The 19610-nt window shown below is 43.3% G+C and overlaps 1 protein-coding gene across 2 annotated transcripts in view; it reads right to left on the bottom strand.

Annotated features, from left to right (window-relative positions):
- The window catches only part of ARFGEF2 (ARF guanine nucleotide exchange factor 2), a 106168-nt gene that overhangs the window by 64488 nt on the left and 22070 nt on the right, over window positions 1-19610 (bottom strand). The window contains exons 4-10 of one of the 2 annotated variants that reach the window (XM_008542012.2): window positions 19345-19491; window positions 18257-18436; window positions 17673-17907; window positions 6524-6592; window positions 4650-4801; window positions 1863-1993; window positions 201-435 (exon numbers count right to left, since the gene is read on the bottom strand). In XM_008542012.2, coding sequence (XP_008540234.1) covers window positions 201-435; window positions 1863-1993; window positions 4650-4801; window positions 6524-6592; window positions 17673-17907; window positions 18257-18436; window positions 19345-19491 — 1149 coding nt within the window. The remainder of the gene's footprint in view (window positions 1-200; window positions 436-1862; window positions 1994-4649; window positions 4802-6523; window positions 6593-17672; window positions 17908-18256; window positions 18437-19344; window positions 19492-19610) is intronic. The other variant, XM_008542013.2, reaches the window with a different exon arrangement.

The raw sequence follows: 19610 nt of genomic DNA, 5'->3' as shown, positions 1-19610 counted from the left end.
ATTTAAACCTTTGGTTAAACTGAAGGGCACAGAAGATTTAGGGGCAGAAACTTTTTATGAAAAGATATTCTCTCACTCGTTCAAAAAGTTCTTCTTTGGGGTTCCAGCGTAACTCTAGCTCCTGGTGACTATGCTACCAGCAGTTAACTCACCCGGTGTAAGTATCATCAAATAAAAAAAAATCAACGTGGAGTCCATACCTCTATCTGCATCTTCAAGTGCATTTTAAAGTTTGAAAGAAGCGTCAGGAAAATGGCGAGAGAGAGCTCAAAGACGTCAGGCACTGAAGAGACGCCGTTTTTGGACAACGCCACACAGAGATACTGTTTGATCGCGCTGATGAACATCTCGTGAGTCCGGAAGACTGGGCCAGCGTTCTGCAACACGGAGAGGAGCAGCTGCAGGGAAACCACCTTGGAACGTAGCTCATGCGATCTGGCAGAGAAAATGAACAACAAGGACAGCTCTAAAAGATGCAATTTTAAAAAGCACGTTTCTTAAGAAGGCCAGTCTCCTCTACCAGTGAGCAGAATTTTCTGAGGAGCCAATGAATTAAGAATTGGCAACAGCACCTAAATATCAAGAGAATGAGGGCAAACGGCATGAGGTGGGTCGTCTGGGAACCTGCAGGCCCTGTGAGAACAAGAGCAGCCAATTCCTATTCTTTTCTCTTTCTTTCTTTCTTTTTTTGCTGAGGAAGATTGGCCCTGAGCTAACATCTGTGTCAATCTTCCTCTATTTTGTATGTGGGATGCCACCACAGCATGGCTTGATGAACAGTGTCTAGGTCCACGCCCAGGATGTGAACCTGCGAACCCCAGGCCACCAAAGTGGAGCACATGAACTTAACCACTACACCACCAGGTGGGCCTAACAATTCCTATTCTTTTTGTCTCTCTCTCTGCCATAAAGTAGAGAATACAGCAGGAGCAAAATAAGTGTAAACAGACTCTGGAAAGGTGGTTCTGCAACTAACCTAACAGAACTAATTACTTTACATCATCTGTGTGAGACTATGACATCAGTACCACTCAACCTTCACAGACAATGAAAACAGTGCACTTTCTCTGCCTGCCTCGTGCTCCCCACCCTCGCCCACAGAGACACAAAGAAAGGGAAATTTTCATGAACCATTTCCCTAATGGTCATCCTATTCTTAATACCGGAGTTGAGGGTTATTATTAGTGACTAATAATAATGATAACAGTGACTATAAAACTTTTATAAAGTACAAGGGCCTGTGCTCGGGACGTCATTATATCATTTCATTTAAATGGCCGTGTAAAGTGATTTTCCATATTCCCATTTTTCAGACGAGGTTCGGTAACTCACACGGCCATGGAGCTGGTCTCGAGTGAGCCAGTCCTGAATGCAGGTCTCTCTGGCTCCAGAGCCTCTGCTCTGACACCTGCAGCACTGTGATCCCTGCCGTAGTTTGTGCACTATGTAGGAAGATTTGGCTTCTCTAGGTCGAGTCTGGGGCTTCAGCCTGTATCCATGAAGCAGGGGTTTCCAACCAGGGCAGGGCACTGAGGTTTGCGTGCGCCTTGCCCCTGCCTACCCCTCATCAGGAGACTAAATTCATCAGTCAGTAAAAACAGGGTATGTGTTCAATATAATGATTATTTTTAGCATATAAACCAAGAAAAACAAAACTGGGCAAAATCTTGGTTGCTGGGGACAGAGAAATAATTCATCATGAAAGGACCGTAGACACTGCATGAGTGTGAAAAGCTAAGACCATCCTGTAAATTCCTGCATTCACACCAACCAGGGGACAAGGCACTCAGGTTTCTTGGACCCACAAGATCCACCTGGATCATTTGGATTTTGTAAACGGCCAAGAACTGTGGTCTGCTTACTTTGGATCTGGGGGGCCTTCACCAAGGGGTTTCATGGACAGCTTGCAAAGGGAGCGAAACACGAGGAAGGCATCCTTCTGCAGAATGTGAGGGAACCTAGCAGTCACTTGATGTCCTTGTGAGTCTGATTCCTAAGATTAGAAACGAGAGAAAAATCAAACAGTTAAAACGAAAGGATAATTCTTCAAAGACAAGAAATGTAATTATCTCATGGAAATTTAAGTTCTTTTATTTATCCAACGGGGAAGTGAGGGATGTCGGGGAAGGGACCATATGTCAACAGGAGCTATGGGGGAGTCATTACGGCAATTCTAAAACCTTGTTCTTGTCCTTCAAAAAGTGGGTATAGATGGCTTAAAACGATAAATGGGCACATGCTAAACCACAGAAAAATAAACCCTGTGGCGGGCCCCATGGCCTAGTGGTTAAGTTGGGTGCATTCCACCTCAGCAGCCTGGGTTCAGTTCCCAGGCATGGACCTGTACCACTTGTTGGTGGCCATACCGTGGTGGCACAGAGGAAGACTGGCAGAGATGTAGCTCAGGGCAAATCTTCCTCAGGAAAGAAAAAAAACCCACTAAACTCAAACAAATATAGGTAATTATTTATATTAGTTTATAAAAAAGGATTTCTTTTTTTTTTTTTTAAGATTTTATTTTTCCTTTTTCTCCCCAAAGCCTCCTGGTACATGGTTGTATATTTTTAGTTGTGGGTCCTTCTAGTTGTGGTATGTGGGATACCACCTCAGCATGGCTTGACGAGCGGTACATGTCCGCGCCCAGGATCAGAACTGGCGAAACCCTGGGCTGCCGAAGCAGAGCGTGTGAACTTAACCACTTGGCCACGGGGCCAGTCCCAAAAAAGGATTTCTAAGAACACTACTGCAGGACAGATGAGGAAAAAATAGTAAGCATTTTAAAATAAACTTCATTATTTTATTATTAACTAAAAAAGTAAGCTACATTTAAAAGTTAAAACATAAATATTTGTAACATACAGCAAGGATTAACATCCTCAACATACAAAAAGTTCTTATAATTCATTACAGAAATATGGAAACCCTCCTCCCAAATTAAACACAGGCAAAAAACATGAATAAGCAATTCACCAAGAAATGCAAATAACAGATAAAGCTAAATAACATACTACTAATTTTTAAAGCAGGATTGTTTTCCATCAGACTAGCACAGATGTGAATGAGCACTACTGCCCCGTTTTAATGAGGGAATGGGAAAATGAGTAGTGACAGCCTACAGGCGGGCAGAATTTGAGCATTACCTTCCCTGAGCCTAACTTGATGCTAAAGAACAAAGGTTTTAAAGCTTCCAACTCTTGACCCAGCAATACCACTTGTAGGAATTTATCCTAAAGAAAGAATTAAGGACATGCACAAGATTTATCTACATAGATGTTCATTACAGAACTGTTTCCTGTGATAAAACTGAACCAACCTAAAAACTTAATAGGGAATTGGTTAAACAGATTACGGTAATCCATATGACAGAATTTTACATGGCCATAAAAAAACTAGTTAGATCTGGATATGCAGCTGTCCATGAACAGTGAAGACAGCAAGCTGCAGCCTAGTACAAAGACACGAGTCCCTCGTACGGATTTAAGTACGTCCTTATGAATGCCCTCTTAATGGGGACTGCTGCAGACTGAATGTCTGTGTCCCCCACAAATCTGTATGTTGAAACCTAATCCCTACTGTGATGATATTTGGAAGTGGAGTCTTGGGAGGTGAGCAAGTCCGGAGGGTGAAGCGCTCACGAGCGGGATTAGCATCCTTCTTGAAGAGCTCCCAGACAGCTCCCTCACCCCTCTGCCAGGGGAGAAGCCAGCCGTCTACAAACCAAGAAGCAGGCCCTCAGCAGACACCGAAACTGCTCGGACCTCCATCTTAGACTTCCCAGCCTGTGAGAAATTTCTGTCGTCTTTAAGTCACTTAAAGTCTATGGGTTCCTGTTACAGTAGCCTACACAGACTAAGACAGAGGCAAAACTCAGTTCTTGGGAGAAGAATCTTATTTATGGATAAAGCACATATATATGTACAGAATATAGAAAGATATCCAGTTTATCAGTAGCTGTAAAATTTCACGAAGGGAGGTGCTGATTAGGAAAAAGACACATATAAAAAGGTTCCTGGAGGGGGTGATAATGAAAAAGGTTGAGAAACACTGGTGAAAAGGTACAGACATGGGATGTTAATATCATATTTCTTCCTGTTTTGAATGTTCATATACAGCATTTTCAAGAGAACAACAAAGCTATTTAAAAAAAAGTAATGTGGCAGACATGTCTAAGGACCTGAAAGGATGTTTATAATATACATTAAGGTTAAAAAGCAGATTACAAAACAGCATGTATACTGTGTCATTACATGTAAGTGGAAAAAATATGGGAGGGTGAGAAAAATCTAGAAGGATGTAAGTAAAATGTTAACAAGAGTGATCTCTGGTTTAGAGGATTATAGATAAATTTATTTCCCTGTTTCCTTCTCTATACTTTCTCATTTTTATTTTGAGAGAGACGAAAAAGGGCAGGAAATCTAAGTTTTTAAAAGCCTGAATAAACAGGGTTTAATATCAGTGTTACATACAGCCAACTTTAGCACATTCCAATGAAACCTACTAACATAAAGAATATCAGGCCAGGACTGGGTGATGAATTACTGAATGGGGCTTGCTGGTTTCCACTTGCTTCTTCTGAAAGAGACTTAATTCTGAATCTTCTAAAAAAGTAAAAACTGAAACAAGTCTGTGGGGGAGGATCACCAACATACCAGATTATCCGCCGACGACAAGGACTGTCTGTCGTCCGCTATGCCGTTGGTCTGTGAGTTCTCGTCTGCGGCTGGGGGAATGGCACATTCCTGGCAGCCCAGTTCGCCTAGGACTCTCTCGGGTTCTGTCAGACGGTGCTTTTGTGCTGCTTCTTAAAATATAAGCACAAAAGTCATGGCCAAATTTATCCTAAAAGGCTAGCTGACACCAGGGAGAAGTTACTCACAACCCTCCAGCTACTGCTTTTCCCCCTTCCCCTGCACCACTGCTCTCTGACTGACATAACAGTGAGAAAGGATTGACCAAAGAGGCCCTGAGGCTTTCCAAGTGTCTACTACCCACAGCCCCACCACCAGGGGGCTTCATTCATACTGTGTCCATGACAATGGTGCCTCCAGAATTGTGCAATACAGCAGTCCTGCCCACCCCCATCCACTTCCGAAAAGGATGAGAAACAGCTAAACATGAAAAGCACAGATTTTTTTAAAAGGGCTATTAATAGAGGGATTAGAGAAGAAGAGCCATGTAAATGAAGAGTTTTGACAGTTATGACAAAAAACTTCAGTCACAGGAAAAAAAATGTAGAACTGAGCTTCCTGGCAGGCATGTGAAAAAGGGAAAGACAAAGAATTAGATAGATTTCATCATTTAATGAAAGAAAGCGTATCTGATGATTAGCAGAACAGCTGAAATCTATGAAGTATTCACCATCTGGATCTTTATATATATAAGGGAAACCAAACAACTTAATAAGCATGATCTTCAATAATGGTTTTACAAAGCATATATTCATTCAACAAATATTTAGCAGGTACCTATTATGTGCCAAGCTCTGTGTAAGGGGCTGTGGGATACAGAAGTGAACAAGACAGACAGTGCTCATTGTGTAAGGACTTCTTGTATTGACCCCAGGAAAAATTCCAAAGGTATGAACTAAAATTATTCTATTTTAAAGACATTTCTACATGGAGTTAAATAATGAAATCTATGCACATTGCTTGGTGATTAATAAAGGATAAGGCTTAGAGCAGTGGGTCAAACTTCTTTGACCGTGACCCTCAGTAAGAAATACATTTTAAAGCTCATGACCCAGTACAAATGTGTACACACAAATAACTGAAATGCATGTTTCATGAAACAATGCTTAACTTTACTATAAGCAATGCATTCAGTTTGTCTTCTTTTTCATTTTATTCTCTTTCATTTAAAAAATGCTGACTGCAACCCACTAAATTATTGATTTATTGACCTATTAATGGTTTACTGGCACTGGAACCGAATGTTCAAGACACAGTCATTGACCTGAGATTTTGGGCAAGAACAAAGAAAAACTCATCCAGCAGTCATTCTGAACTATACAAGTTTAATTCCACTGAAACCACAGCAAAAAAAGTGATGGAGTTAGGAAGGAAGTCTAACAAAATGAACGAAGTTTCCCTGTGCGTCTGATTCCTGCTGACGTGGGGACTGTCCCCTCAACACCTCAATGGCTAGCCATGAAAATTCAGCAGCTGTGGACACCACCTCAGGGCTCACAGCCCAGTGCTGGGAAAGCCCGCATGTGTCTCCCTGTGGAGCACCCAACTCTAATCTCCACGTGGAGCACCCAACTCTAATCTCCATGTGGAGCATCCAACTCTAATCTCCACGTGGAGTACCCAACTCTAACATTGTCAGACTATGCTTCTTGAACCCAATCCAAATGAGAACAAAATCAATCACTAAAAACAAGTAATTTTTGAATTCCCTGTGAAAGAAGGGCAGACTCAGCTTCCACGAGTTCACTGGCGGTGGGCACTCCACCACTAAAACACCTGGCGCAGGATTTTTTTGGAGAACGAGTTGGAGGAAAGGCTGGGTTCTTGGTTCTTACCTTTAATGGCAGATGTGACCACGTCTTCTAAGATCTCCTTCACCACCTCCTGAGCTCCATCATCAGTCCCTACACACACCCAAATACACAAAGACAAACACATACATGTGGGCATTTCCAGGGAAACACAGGAAAGGGGAGAAGGAGACTATGTCAACGTTCTCTAGAGTCACACTCCAGAAGGCAAAGGGTGCACATAAGCACAGCCGAAAGCCGAATCTGACTGTGCCAACATAGACAAGTCCTGTGCAATCTGGAAACTCTCAGGCAGCATCTGCTATGACTTCAAGCTTCCCTTTGTGGAACCCGAAAATCCCTCTGACTTCTACACTTTTTCTTCCTAAGTCACAGCTGCTCAGCCCAGGGCCCACCACCCCCAAGTTGGAGGCAGGAGCTGAATTTTATCCAGCTACGGTTCCTGGCAGAAGAAAAGATGGAGCTTTCTCTTGTGCCTTCACTTCGGGGACCATGGAGCCTTGCCAAGTGACGAGCCTTCTGCTCCTTCGATTTCCCCACAAACTTAACAGGAGATTTCTACTGGGACAGTTGAGGATTTACTAAATTTTAAATTCAGTTATCCTGTAAAATGTTAACTGTTTAAGTGGAAGAGGTTCAGAACCAGTTGTTTTTGTACAAAACTAGTTCTGGGAGAACTTACTGAAACAGCCCTCGACTAGATTTTTGGAAGTAAACATTACTGATTTATAAAATATCACATTGACCAAAAAGGCCATCACATTAAATAAACAAAACCAAAATAACCGTTTAACTTCTTCCCTCGTGAGGCTTTCCCACCCAGCTACTCTTTGGTGAGCTCCGTGCTCGGCCCGCAGGTCTTGCAGAGCAGCACAAAGCATCTGCATCCCCCCGGCACTTGGCCCTCTATAACAGCTTATCTATTTAGCCCTCTACAAGCTTTACTGAGATATAACCGACAAATAAAACTGCCATAATGACTTAAATGGGTGAGTAAATTTACGTGGAAAATACTGATGTTACATGCTTTTCTTAGAGGGCGAAAAAGAACTTGAATGGCAGTTAGAAAAGTCCGCAGCCAAAGTCACAATCTCCTGAACCTCTTTCTTCATCTAGATAAGACCATTTAGACGAGACGGGTGTTACCCATACTTCAGTCATAATTTCCGCCATTTTCACACACCACTTACTATGTATATAGTCATGCGCCACATAAGGACATTTCAGTCAATGGCGGACCGCATATATAATGGTGGTCCCTAAGATGAGTACCCTATAGCCTGGGTGTGTAGTAGGCTATTCCACCTAGGTTTGCATAAGTACACTCTATGATGTTCGCACAACGAAGAAATCACCTGATGATGTATTTCTCAGAATGCATCCCCATCATTAAGCAACATGTGACTGTATTACATATACATAATGGTGCTCACCTTAAGCAATAATAATCACAAAATCACAGGCTTCATATGCTAAGGATATTTTCTGAATGCATGTTAAAATAAATGTGTAACTATTAAAATAAAAACCGTTCACCTGAGCCACCTAAAATGATCTCATCTGCACCATGATTTGGTAAACACGTGACTAGATATTCCAAGTTCCCTTCCAGTTCCAACCTTCCCTGATACTATGACTTAATCAAATTATGGTGACAGTTTCTAATCTCTATCGTACATTCCAAAGTCCTGTGTACACACTCAACACCCAAGAAACATCAGCTTGCTGAATACATTTCATCAGAGGAGTGGCAGGCTCGGTGCGCTCGTTAGACCCGAGGCTGGGAAGTGGTGGCCGCTCAGTGTGTCTGGTCTGCAGGTTGCGTTGCTGCCCATGCACTGCTCCCCCACCCAGCTTTACTGAGGTACAACTGATGATTAAAAATTGTACATATTTAAGGTGTTGAACTTGATTTAAGCACACACGGTGAAATAATCACTGTAATCAAGCTAGTTAACATATCCATCACCTCATATAGTTATTTTCCTTCTCTTTTTTTTGTGGTGAGAACACTTAAGATCTACACTCAGCAAATTTCAAGTATAACACAGTATTCTTAACTATAGTCACATTGTTGTACATTAGATCTCCAGAACTTTTTCATTTTGCATAACTGAAACTTTGTACCCCTTGACCAGTATCATCCCACTTCCCCAACCACCAGTCTGCTTTCTGTCTCTATGAATCTAACCACTCTAGGTACTTCATATAAGTGGAATCAAGGAGGATTTGTCTTTTTGTGACTGGCTTACTTCACTTAACACAATGTCCTCCAGGTCATTGTTGTTGTTGCAAATGGTAGGATTTTCTTCTTCTTCTTTTTTGAGGAAGATTAGCCCTGAGCTAACATCCATCACCAATCCTCCTCTTTTTGCTGAGGAAGATTGGCCCTGAGCGAACATCTGTGCCCATCTTCCTCTATTTCAACTGTGGGACGCCTGCCACAGCATGGCTTGATAAGCAGTGATCTGCGCTGGGATCTAAACTGGTGAATCCTGGGCCACCAAAGCAGACCACACAAACTTAACTGCTATGCCACTGGGCCGGCTCCAGGATGTTCTTCTTTTTTTTAAGGTGTAATATTCCATTGTACGTATATACCATATTTTCTTCACCCATTCATCCATCGATGGATATTTAGGCAGTTTCCTCTATCTCGGCTATTGTGAATAATGCTGAAATGAACGGGAGTGCAGATATCTCTTCCAGATCCTGATTCCATTTCCTTTGGACGTATACCCAGGAAAAGGACTGCTGAATCATAAAGCAGTTCTATTTTTAATTTTTTGAGGAACTTCTGTATTGTTTTCCATAACCAATTTACATTCCCACCAGCAGGGTACAGGGTTCTCTTTTCTCCACATCCTTGCCAATACTTACTATCGTTCACTTTTCTGAATAATAGTCATTCTAACAGGTGTGACATGCTATCTCATTGTGGTTTTGATTTGCATTTCTCTGATGATTAGTGAAGTTGAACACCTTTTCAAATATCTGTCGACCATCTGTATGCCTTTTTCTTTTAAATGATCATAGAATTTTTTTAATTAAAAAGGAAGGAAATTCTGACACATGCAACAACATGGATGAACCCAGAGGACATTATGCTAAACGAAATAAACCAGTCACAAGAGGACAAATACTGTATGATTCTACTTACACGAGGTACCTAGAGTAGTCAAATCCATAGAGACACAAAGTAGAAGAGAGATTGCCAGGGGCTGGAGGGAGGGGAAACGGGAGTTGCTGTTTAACGGGTACAGAGTTTCAGTTTTGCAAGACAAAAAGAGTTCTGGAAATTGCACAGCAGTGTGAATGCACTTAACACACTGAACTGTATACTTAAAAAGGGTTTAGATGCTAAGTTTTATGTATATTTTATCACAACTAAAAACAAAAATAGGGGCCAGCCCAGCGGTGCAGTGGTTAAGTTCGCATGTTTCGCTTCAGCGGCCCGGGGTTCACCGGTTCAGATCCCGGGTGTGGACAGGGCACCGCTTGGCAAGCCATGCTGTGGCAGGCATCCCACATACAAAGTAGAGGAAGATAGGCACGGATGTTAGCTCAGGGCCAGTCTTCCTCAGCAAAAAGAGGAGGATTGACAGCAGATGTTAGCTCAGGGCTAATCTTCCTCAAGAAAAAAAAAGAAAGAAAGAAAACAGTGGTGAGAGAAGAAAAGATAGAAAGATACTCCATAAATTCTGGTGTGACCTAAAGCCATCAATTTTGAAATCAATGGGATGAACCATCTCAGAGACTTTTTGAAATTCCCAGCTTGCTCCTGTGCTGCACGCATCAATAGCCTTTAAGAAGCAGGGCAGTTCGGGACTGAACCAGCTAGCTATCAGACAGGGAGAGATACTGATAAAGGCAAGCGAAAGTACTGGAACTCTCATCCTCTTTGAAACATCCATAGGCTTCCATGACCTGGGCTATGTCATAGGGAATGGAGGACAAAGCAAGAACTGTGGCCACCAGCCCATCCAGCTCAGAGTCACGCTGTGGGGAAGTCCCGTCTGGGTTAGCAAAGCAGTCTTCTGAATAGTCAGTCAGAGGTGTGCTCTGGGGGTCTGAAACTCTGGGGAGAAGAGGGCCTCTGTCAGCAAGGTCTCTAGGGGCTGTAGCTCTCTTCCTCTTGGCTGGGCAGGCGCGGGCTGGAAGCCCTTCCTGCTCTTTCCACTCACTCTTTCTCCATTTAACTCAGCGGTTCTTAAACCAAACCTTCACTACACTGTATTGTAAATGGATTTTTGATGCCAGTGACTCCTGGGTGACATAATCTGGAAACTGAGTCAAACTAAACAGCGCTTCCAGCTCTACCTTCTGATTGGGGGTGAATGAGGTACACTCTCGGCTTCTCTTCGGTTTGTCTGGTGGTGCGGCTGCCATTGCTGCTTGGCGGTTAAGCAGCCTTTCTGTAGGCATCCAGTTGTCCTCATATGTTCTCTGGTGAAAACAATTCCCATTGTAGCAGGTAGATGGGATATTCACTGGAGGCCAGATGGCTGATGGCATGGTTGCATCTTGGATTCCCACAGGCTGGGAAATGCCTCTAACATAAGAGTTTCCAAAATACGGTACATCCATTCTAACGTGTTGTAGGCCACCAGACAGTGAAGAATGAAGAAAACTCATATTGGGACGGAGTGTCCTAAGACAGGATTATACAAACCCAGATGGTGTAGCCTACTGGACAGCCAGGCTATATGACCCTAGGCTTATGGGTCCATCGTCATATATGCAGTCCATCTGTGGTTAACAGATTGAGTCACAGGATAACTCAGTGCCAAGTGGGATCCTGGATTTGGTCCTGACGCACAGACTCTGCAGTCTCGGATTCCTCTTCTGCCTGTATGCCTTTTGAGGAATGTCTACTGAGGTCCTTTGACTATTTTTCAATGGGGTTATTGTTTTTTTTTGCTATTGAGCTGTATGAGTTTCTTATATATTTTGGATATTAACTCCCTTATCAGGGATAAGGATATCCTTATCATTATACGGTTTGCAAATATTTTCTCCCATTCTATAGGTTGCATTTTTACCCTGCTGATTGTTTCTTTTGCTGTAGCTATGCACTGTTTTTTAAGACTGCTGAATTAGCTGCAAACATTTAAAAACTGGGAGACATCATAAAAATCCAGATCTGGCTTCTATTAAAAAAAAAAGACTATCTGGCAACACTGGGCCACAACTGGCTGGAACCAGGAGCAGCTGCCCTCTTTATCCAGGGCACCAAATCTACAGATATCCTGTTGTCTCAGTCCTCACCACTCCCAACTGTCTCTCCTCCGCGGAGGCCAAGTGCCAGTCGCCATCACACTTGGACAAGTGTTGTTAAAGTACAGTGAGGAGAAAAGCACTATGTGTCTAGTAACACGTTTCTGTCAAGAGTAGGAAAAATGGAAGAATGACAGGGAAGGGTCTTTTAAGAACAGCAGAGAGAAAATGTTCCTTTGTGGAAGTGACTTCAGCACACTGATTAAAAGTGAGGGCTCTGGAGCCAGCGTGCCTGGTTCAGGTCCCTGCTCTGCCACTTCCCAGTGGGAATACTCAAGTTACTTAACTTCTCAAGCCTCAGTTCCCTCAACGGTAAACTAAGATGATTACAACATCACTTCCCTCATAGGGCCTTGTGAGAACTCAATGAGATAATAAACATGAAGTGTTGAAGACAGTGCCTGAAAAGAGTGGGCACTCAAACAATGTTTCTTAGGCCTGTGTGTTTCATATGTAGTGTCACTCTGTTAAGACATTCGCGATGTCCTCATGACAGAAGCCTGCTCATTTCTGTCATCTGCCTGGCCCTGGAGACTAAGTCAATATTGAAATTTCCCAGCTAACAATATTGAGAGAAGTTTCAGTTAAAGCCTCCATTATCTTTCATTCTGAAGGAGAAAAATAAAATCTCCATTTCAACGTGGATCTCCTCTTCTCACTGCAGCTTCCCCATTTAAACAGCATCAGGATCATGATTTTTTGGAGGGATAAGAGTGTGTAACTCATTCTCCTTGACAGGCTAGATCCACAATAGCACTCGTGCACAATCAAAATAGTCTCAGGCCAGGAGGGGGCGGGAGAGTCGGGAAGGCCTAAGTCCGGCAGAAAGTGCCCGCAGAGGGAGCTGCTGCTGAGGAATCCCGATGGAGGCCCAGCAGCAGCAGGACTCCACAGGGTAACCCTGGAGCGCTTCCCCTGCTGACGCGACAGCCTGGGGTAGGTCTCAGAAGAGGCTTTTCTGGGTGTTATAATAACCACTGAGAAGACTGCAGTGTTTAAGTTTCAAGCACGCTATGAAAATGTTAGACAAATCAAATCAAATCAAATCCTTGCAAGATTCAAAGAGTATACTTAAGAAACATTCGTTTTGCCGGTTCCCTGGGTTGCTCAGCAGTCACCACCTGGCCATTACAGACTAGCACCAGATCCTACCTGTTTCACAGACTCTGTCCCCAAGAAAAATATGAAGGTCATCTTGAACAGGTTCAGATAGGACAAACCTTTGCTGCCATGCCCTCCCTAGCCAGCTGGAGAACAACCCTGGCGGCAGGCACTGCCAGTTACCTACCTCATATCTTTCTTCCTAACAATGCTCTAATTTTGTTTCAGAAGGGACTGTGCCTACATTTCCTGGCCTTCCTAGCAGAAAGAGAGTGGTCGTGTGACAAAGTTCTAGCCAATGAGGGGTAAGCGTAAGTTACCGGGGAAGGCATCAGCTTCCAGGAAGCCTCCTTAGAAAGAGGCGTGACTCAGCTGGGAGCCCTTTCATCCTACCCTCTTCCTCCTACCCTCTTCCTCCTTCTTCCTGCCTGGAACAAAATGGCAGCACTGGAACCACAAGGTGACCTTGAGGATGGAAATTACACGTGAAGAATAATGGGAACAAATAAAAGGAATCTGAGACAGGTCTTCCCATGTCCTTGTTTTCCAACCAATTAAGTAGGGACCATGGGGGATGGGCGCAGGTGGCGTAGTAAGATGCATTAACTCACTCGTTCAATCAACCAATTGAGTACCTGTGTTTTTGGCACTGTTCCAGGCATTTGGAATATACATCACTGTTTAAAACAAAGATTCGTATCCTCAAGGTGCTTAACATTCTAGCTGGGGGTAATAAAGAATTAAATTATACCTACAGTGCTAGGGAAAAAGTAGAGTGGGAGAAGGCAGATCTGGGGCAAATGTGAACACATGGTAACAAAAATACTAAAGGGAAAAAAACCAGGGAGCCACAAACCCATACGGTTCCTTGACAGGAAGAAATACATTAGGTAACAATGTCTCAAAATAAACGCATTACATTACACTACATTGCATAGCTGATAAAACCATTGTAAACCAATGAGCTGAAATGCCTCCCTATAAGGCAGCTGTGTCAAAAACAAGTCAAAAAGGAGGGGATCTGTGGGTACATTTTGTTATTTTTCTATTAGCCTGACACTGCTTTTTTTTTGTCAACAAAAAATAATAAAATTCCTACAGCAGAGGATCTGGTATTGCTAACATGGAAAAGAGGCTTACTTTATCTGCTGCACTGTTCCCACCGGCTTCACATCTGATTACCATCTGAACTATTTGCTATTCTTCTTTAACTCATTTTTCTAAGGTGAAACTTATTTGAAAGATAATGATAGCAAACACATATTACATAGCCATAAGGGCCAGACATTGCTCTCAACGAATTCTCACAAACCTATAAGATAGGTACTCACTGTATCCTCATTTTACAGATGAGGAAACTGAGGCTCACAGAGGTTAAAGATTTTACCCAAGATCACAGAGCTACCAAGTGGTGGAGTCATGATCTGAAACAAGGCTGTCTGAGCAGAACCTCCATATGGCTGAGGGAAGATAAATTTTCTCTACTTTATAGTACGTAAGAGTTGGGTTGTTTTTTCCATAAAGAATGAGACGCAAAAAGAAAAACGGAAGAGAGAAATCTGTAAACACATAGGTAACTGTGTACCAACAAAAGCTACATATTAGTTGTAGAAATGTAAAAATACTAATGTGTAATGTTGGGAGTTAAACAGTCAATCTTAAAAATGAACTTAAAAGAAAATGGGAAGTGAGTGCTAAGGGGTACAGGGTTTCTTTCGGGTATGAGGAAAATGTTCTAAAATTGATTGTGGTGATTATTGCACAACTCTGTGAACATACCAAAAAGAACTGAATTGTACATTTTAAATGGAGAACTTATGGTATGTGAATTGTATCTCAATAAAGCTGTTTTTTTAAACAACTGACAAGAATAGCTGGGCAATCAGGCGGTGCGAGAATGGTAAGGTCTCCCAGGGAAGGCTGGCTGGCTGTGCCCAAAAGTTTGAATTAGCTAGCACGTCTGAGGCTCAAAAATCTCATAGTGGGAGTCTACAAAGAGCGATCTGACGCACTTCTTGGACAGGCTGATAACACTGACACATTGATGTTGATTTACTAATTTGGGATGAAAAACTGCTAAAGGAAAAGATGCTCAGGTCTGTTGGTGAATTGTCTCTGGCTATACAAATTTCACTGGGAGGCAAATTATCCCAGGAAGGCCATGGGGAGGGTTCCCAGTTAGTTAAGCAGGAAAACGTATGTTGCGTGCAAATCAGTGAGCACGGCGCCTGGCTCAGTGACCAGCCAGGTAGAGGTGGCTACATGATGGTGACTACTTCTGGATGGAACCGAAGGAGAGCTGGATGTGTCACCTCTATCACAGAGGCCTCAAGTCTGGGCCCAACGGGCCTGACGGCCTGGACTCTGGCCAGGGCACTCTCCCCTGGGCGGGCACCTCCATGGCCAGCCTCTCAGGCTGTCAACCCCTTTTTCTGAAGGACCTCTTCTTCCTTTAGAGCCACATCTTGATAAGTGGAAGCCATTCGTTCTTTTTGAGGGTGATGGCGCAATTGGATTCCCACGTTCTTGGGAGAAGCCTTGAGGGGTACACCAAATACTGGCAACAAAATCCACAGCAACATGCTAACTGCAAATCCTCTCCTTGTTACAGCAGAATTTTAAGTTACTGTATTTCTAAATAACTATTTTCTAGAAATCAAGTTTTTCCCCCCATTCATTCAAAAAATGTATTTACTGAGTGTCTACCATGTGTGCTGGGCACCATTCCAGGTGCCGGGAATACAGGGCGAACAGGGCGGCCTAGCTCTCAGACGGAGAACAAGTAAACACAACCTCTTCAGTATTTCAGGTAGTGATGAGCGCTAAGAAGAAAACAAAAAGAGGATGATGGGACAGAAGAGATGGGGAGCTTGAGAGAGGGGGATCAGTGTGAACCAAGAGACATGAAGATAAAAGGGGGGCAGGGTGGGGAAGGGACAGTAAGTGCAAAGGCACCAAGAGCAAGCATGGCACTTTCAAGGACCAGAAACACTGGCTGCGCACTGTGTAACAAACAAGCGGAAAAGAGGCATAGGAAGGGGACGGGGGACACAGGGGCCAGGTCACAGGGCCCTGGAAGCCCTGGGGGCAGTGCTGGCACAGATTTCACTCGGAATGGGATAGGATGGGAAATTACCAAAGGAATTTAAGCAGAGGAGGGTCGTGATCTAATTCATGCTTTTAAGAGATCACTTTGGCTGCTGTGTAGAAAATGGGCTGTGGTGGAAACACTTCATGCAGCGCAGAGGCCAGCTTTTACATCTGCACAGATATACTTACTACAGGGTGTTTAAATATTAATACTTATACATTGACCACATCCTGATAAGGGTTACAGTAAAAACCCAGTCCTTGCCCTGAGACCTAAGAAGGCAAAGATGACGACAGATATCAAGGGTTGGCCAGGAGTTTCCGAGCACCTTCCCTAAGACACAACAGCAGGATGGAGTAGATGGCAACTCTGTGCTCACCCTGAGACACATGCAATTCTTAGTGGCAACTTTCTCTTTTGTCCTTTCCTTGCGTGAACTGATACAGAACAACATTTTAGCAGCAACAGTGGGTCTGCTCCTCTACATGCCAAGCACTTGGGTAAACTGTAGAGGAACAAAGCTGCTCAAATACGTGCACTTTAGTAGAGAGCACACTACCAACAGAAACCATTACCCATGATGTGACAGAAGAAGGTATGGTCAGATATTTCACGTACAACAACCAGCTAGAGTAAAGAACTATTTGACAGAATCACTTCGGAGGTGCATTCCAGAAAAAAACATGAATTTTGGATCTAGTTCATACAAATTGCCCAGGGAAAGATGCAAATATAAGAAATAATCTCATGAAAATACAATCCACGATTTTGTGCCTGATTTTTTTTTTTTAAATCACTGGTTTATCATGTGTTCTCAACCTAAATAGAAATTTCTTTATTGTGGGGATGATTATTTCAAAATCCAAATAATATAAAGGTAAAAGTCAAAAATCTCATATCTACTGTACAATTTACTTGTAACTTTCCACTCTCTTTGATATTCATAAGCATGTATATTTACATTCATAATGCATACTTCCATGTGCAGTGTCCCATAACAGACTTTTTCCTCTTAATAGCAATTAATGTCATCCCATGGAAGTAAATATGTGTAGATCTATTTGATCTTTTACCAGTTTCATGCTTGATATTTTATTTACTTTAAGACTATAATCAGGTGTGGAATATCACTTTCATTTAAAAAAGCAAACAAAAACCTGTAACGTACTTGACCACAGAAGCAGCAAACAAAGCTGTCCATGTGTATATCTGTAGCCATCTGTGTGTCTACCCATCCACCCACCTTCTCGCTCCTTTCACAGATGTCTACGAGTACATATCAACTGCCAGGCAGTGGGCAAGGCAGAGAGATTGCAGGTATACATGACAGATGAGGTCTTTGTCCTCCTTGGGGAAGATGAAACAGACACCGAACGACTAACCACCCAAACAATTAACTACTGGGAAATAAGTGTCCCAAACTGGACCCACCACACTGAAGCTGAGATCAAGCAGCAGTAGCCAGGTATACTGCAGGAACTATCCAGAGAAAACTACACAGCTGACAAGGAGACATTAGACACCAAGGTCTCGCTAGTTACATTCCTTAAGAGAAAAGGTAAGGGGAAGTCAAGGGGAGGCCCAGAAACAGACAGCTGCTTTCAGAGGTTTCCTGCAGATGATACCAGCCAACTCCTTTATATGCCCCACAGACACAGGATGATTCTCTCTCACAGCTGGAAAGGGAGAGCGCATGTGGCGTACCTGGTAAGGATGGGCCTCCTTCTCTGGGCGCGTCTCCGTTCTCAGAGCTCACTTTTCCAGAATCACTCCCAGCATGTTCACCATTGGTTAAATCTGTCTTTTCAGGAGTTGTTGGTTTGCTCTGTGCCTGGCTCTGTTTCAAACGACTGGACTTTGGGGACACTGCTGCAGCCTGGATCACAGGGGACTGGGGTTTCGACTGGGTTGGTTTTTCCAATTCTCTGGCCTCCTGCAACTAAAAGGCAACAAAAAAGGAATTTAATCTAAACGGTCCCAGCATTTTAATAAGGAATGGAAAAGATGACAGCCTGTTGCTTAAAAAATTCCCAAACAGAAGCATAAAATTTAAAAAAGGAAATAAATTCCTTTGATAAACTCAAAGCAAATTCTGAATGCAAATTTCAAAACCCATGCTACACTCTCTCTGCTTTTTAAAGCAGGAACAAAAGACAGGGCAGAGAATTCAGAGGAAGAGGGGATACAAATGCTAGTGAGTCTTCGCCTGGCACGGAGGCCACACGTGGAACAGTCCACAGCATCGGACGATGTCCCGCCCCCAGCAGCTGAGAGCTGCTGCCACTCACCACTTGGTTTTCCATGCGGGTGAAAATGACGTTCAGCATCTGAGTAAGGGTAGCCTTGGCAGTCGTTTGATTGATGAGATTTTTGCTGGCCAAATAGATATTGTAACATGTCCTAACTGTCTGCAGGATGGTGCCCTCGTGAATTTCAATGTGTGGGGACGTCACCGCTGTCAGAAGAGCCTGAAACAAGAATTCGCAACCTGCACCTTCACCAAGACCCACCTCCTCCCCATCCTCCCACAGTCAAACTTTTCTACAGGGTTTGGCTTCATAAATTTTAAGATGGCTCTGCAAACTAAACTGGAGTCAACTCCTCATTGCTTTGAGTTTAAAGATAATAAACTTCACAAAATCCAAATTATTCGAAGTAATTAAGTTGTGCTGAAGTAAGCTTTCTACCAGCTTACTTTTTAAAAAGCCAAAATACAGACACTTCTCTCAGGAGGGAAAATGCTCCAACTTGATCACCTCTACATTCATCACAAATATACATGTTTTGATGGGCAGTCAGTTTCCCAGCTCCCGGTGAGTTTTCAAGGAGCTTTAGGAAAGGTGTGGCTAACACGGAACCATCCCTCACAAAGTCAACACACTCAGGACTTAAGATGCGGAATGTTGGCCACACCCATCCTGATCCTGCTCTCCCAACAAGCAGACGGTGCCACCCCATGTCAAACCACTCCTGGCAGCAGACACGGAATAGGGAAGTACAATGGGGGGAGACCAGAGGACAAGGGCAAACTGGTGATAAGAGTATCAAGGAGGACCTCCTGAGAAATGGTAGACTGCGTATCCAGAATTTCAAGGGGAAAGACCAGAGGATTTCAAGCCAATTTAATTCACAAGCAATTTACGTTGTTATTAGCGGAACTGTTTACTTTGAAAACACACCTGGCTCCACTCTTCTTGTCTCAGTCCACGCTAACACATTCTGACGTGTAACAAAAGATCTAAGTGATGCTTACATTTTTCTGCTCTGGCTCAGCACCACCCGAGACAACCAACACATGGTACCTCAAAAATCCCAATTCCCAAAGGGGACTAACTTTCTAACTTAAAATCCAGACTGGGCAAACAAACAGAAATACCTTAATTATTTGTAACTGAACTCCTTCATCTGTCTGAGGGCCCTGAAAACAATTGCAAATGGTTTCAACGATCCTGTCGATCAGCCGCTTCCCGGGAGCACCGCTGTCCGGGGCATTGCCGGTGATGTGTCCATATGCGATGAGTTTCTAAGCACAGAAAGGAGAGAGGTAAGAAGCTTCTGCCTGGCCAGCACTGACTGAGCCGTCCATGGCAGGAAAACACAGGCAGCCAGCACAGCCTCCAACTTCCGGTTCCCACAGCTCCC

Source organism: Equus przewalskii, chromosome 21 (genome assembly GCF_037783145.1).
Source record: "Equus przewalskii isolate Varuska chromosome 21, EquPr2, whole genome shotgun sequence".
Classification (NCBI taxonomy): Eukaryota; Metazoa; Chordata; class Mammalia; order Perissodactyla; family Equidae; genus Equus; species Equus przewalskii.
Note: the sequence above shows the minus strand (reverse complement) of the source record. Positions and strands in the feature narration are given on the sequence as shown.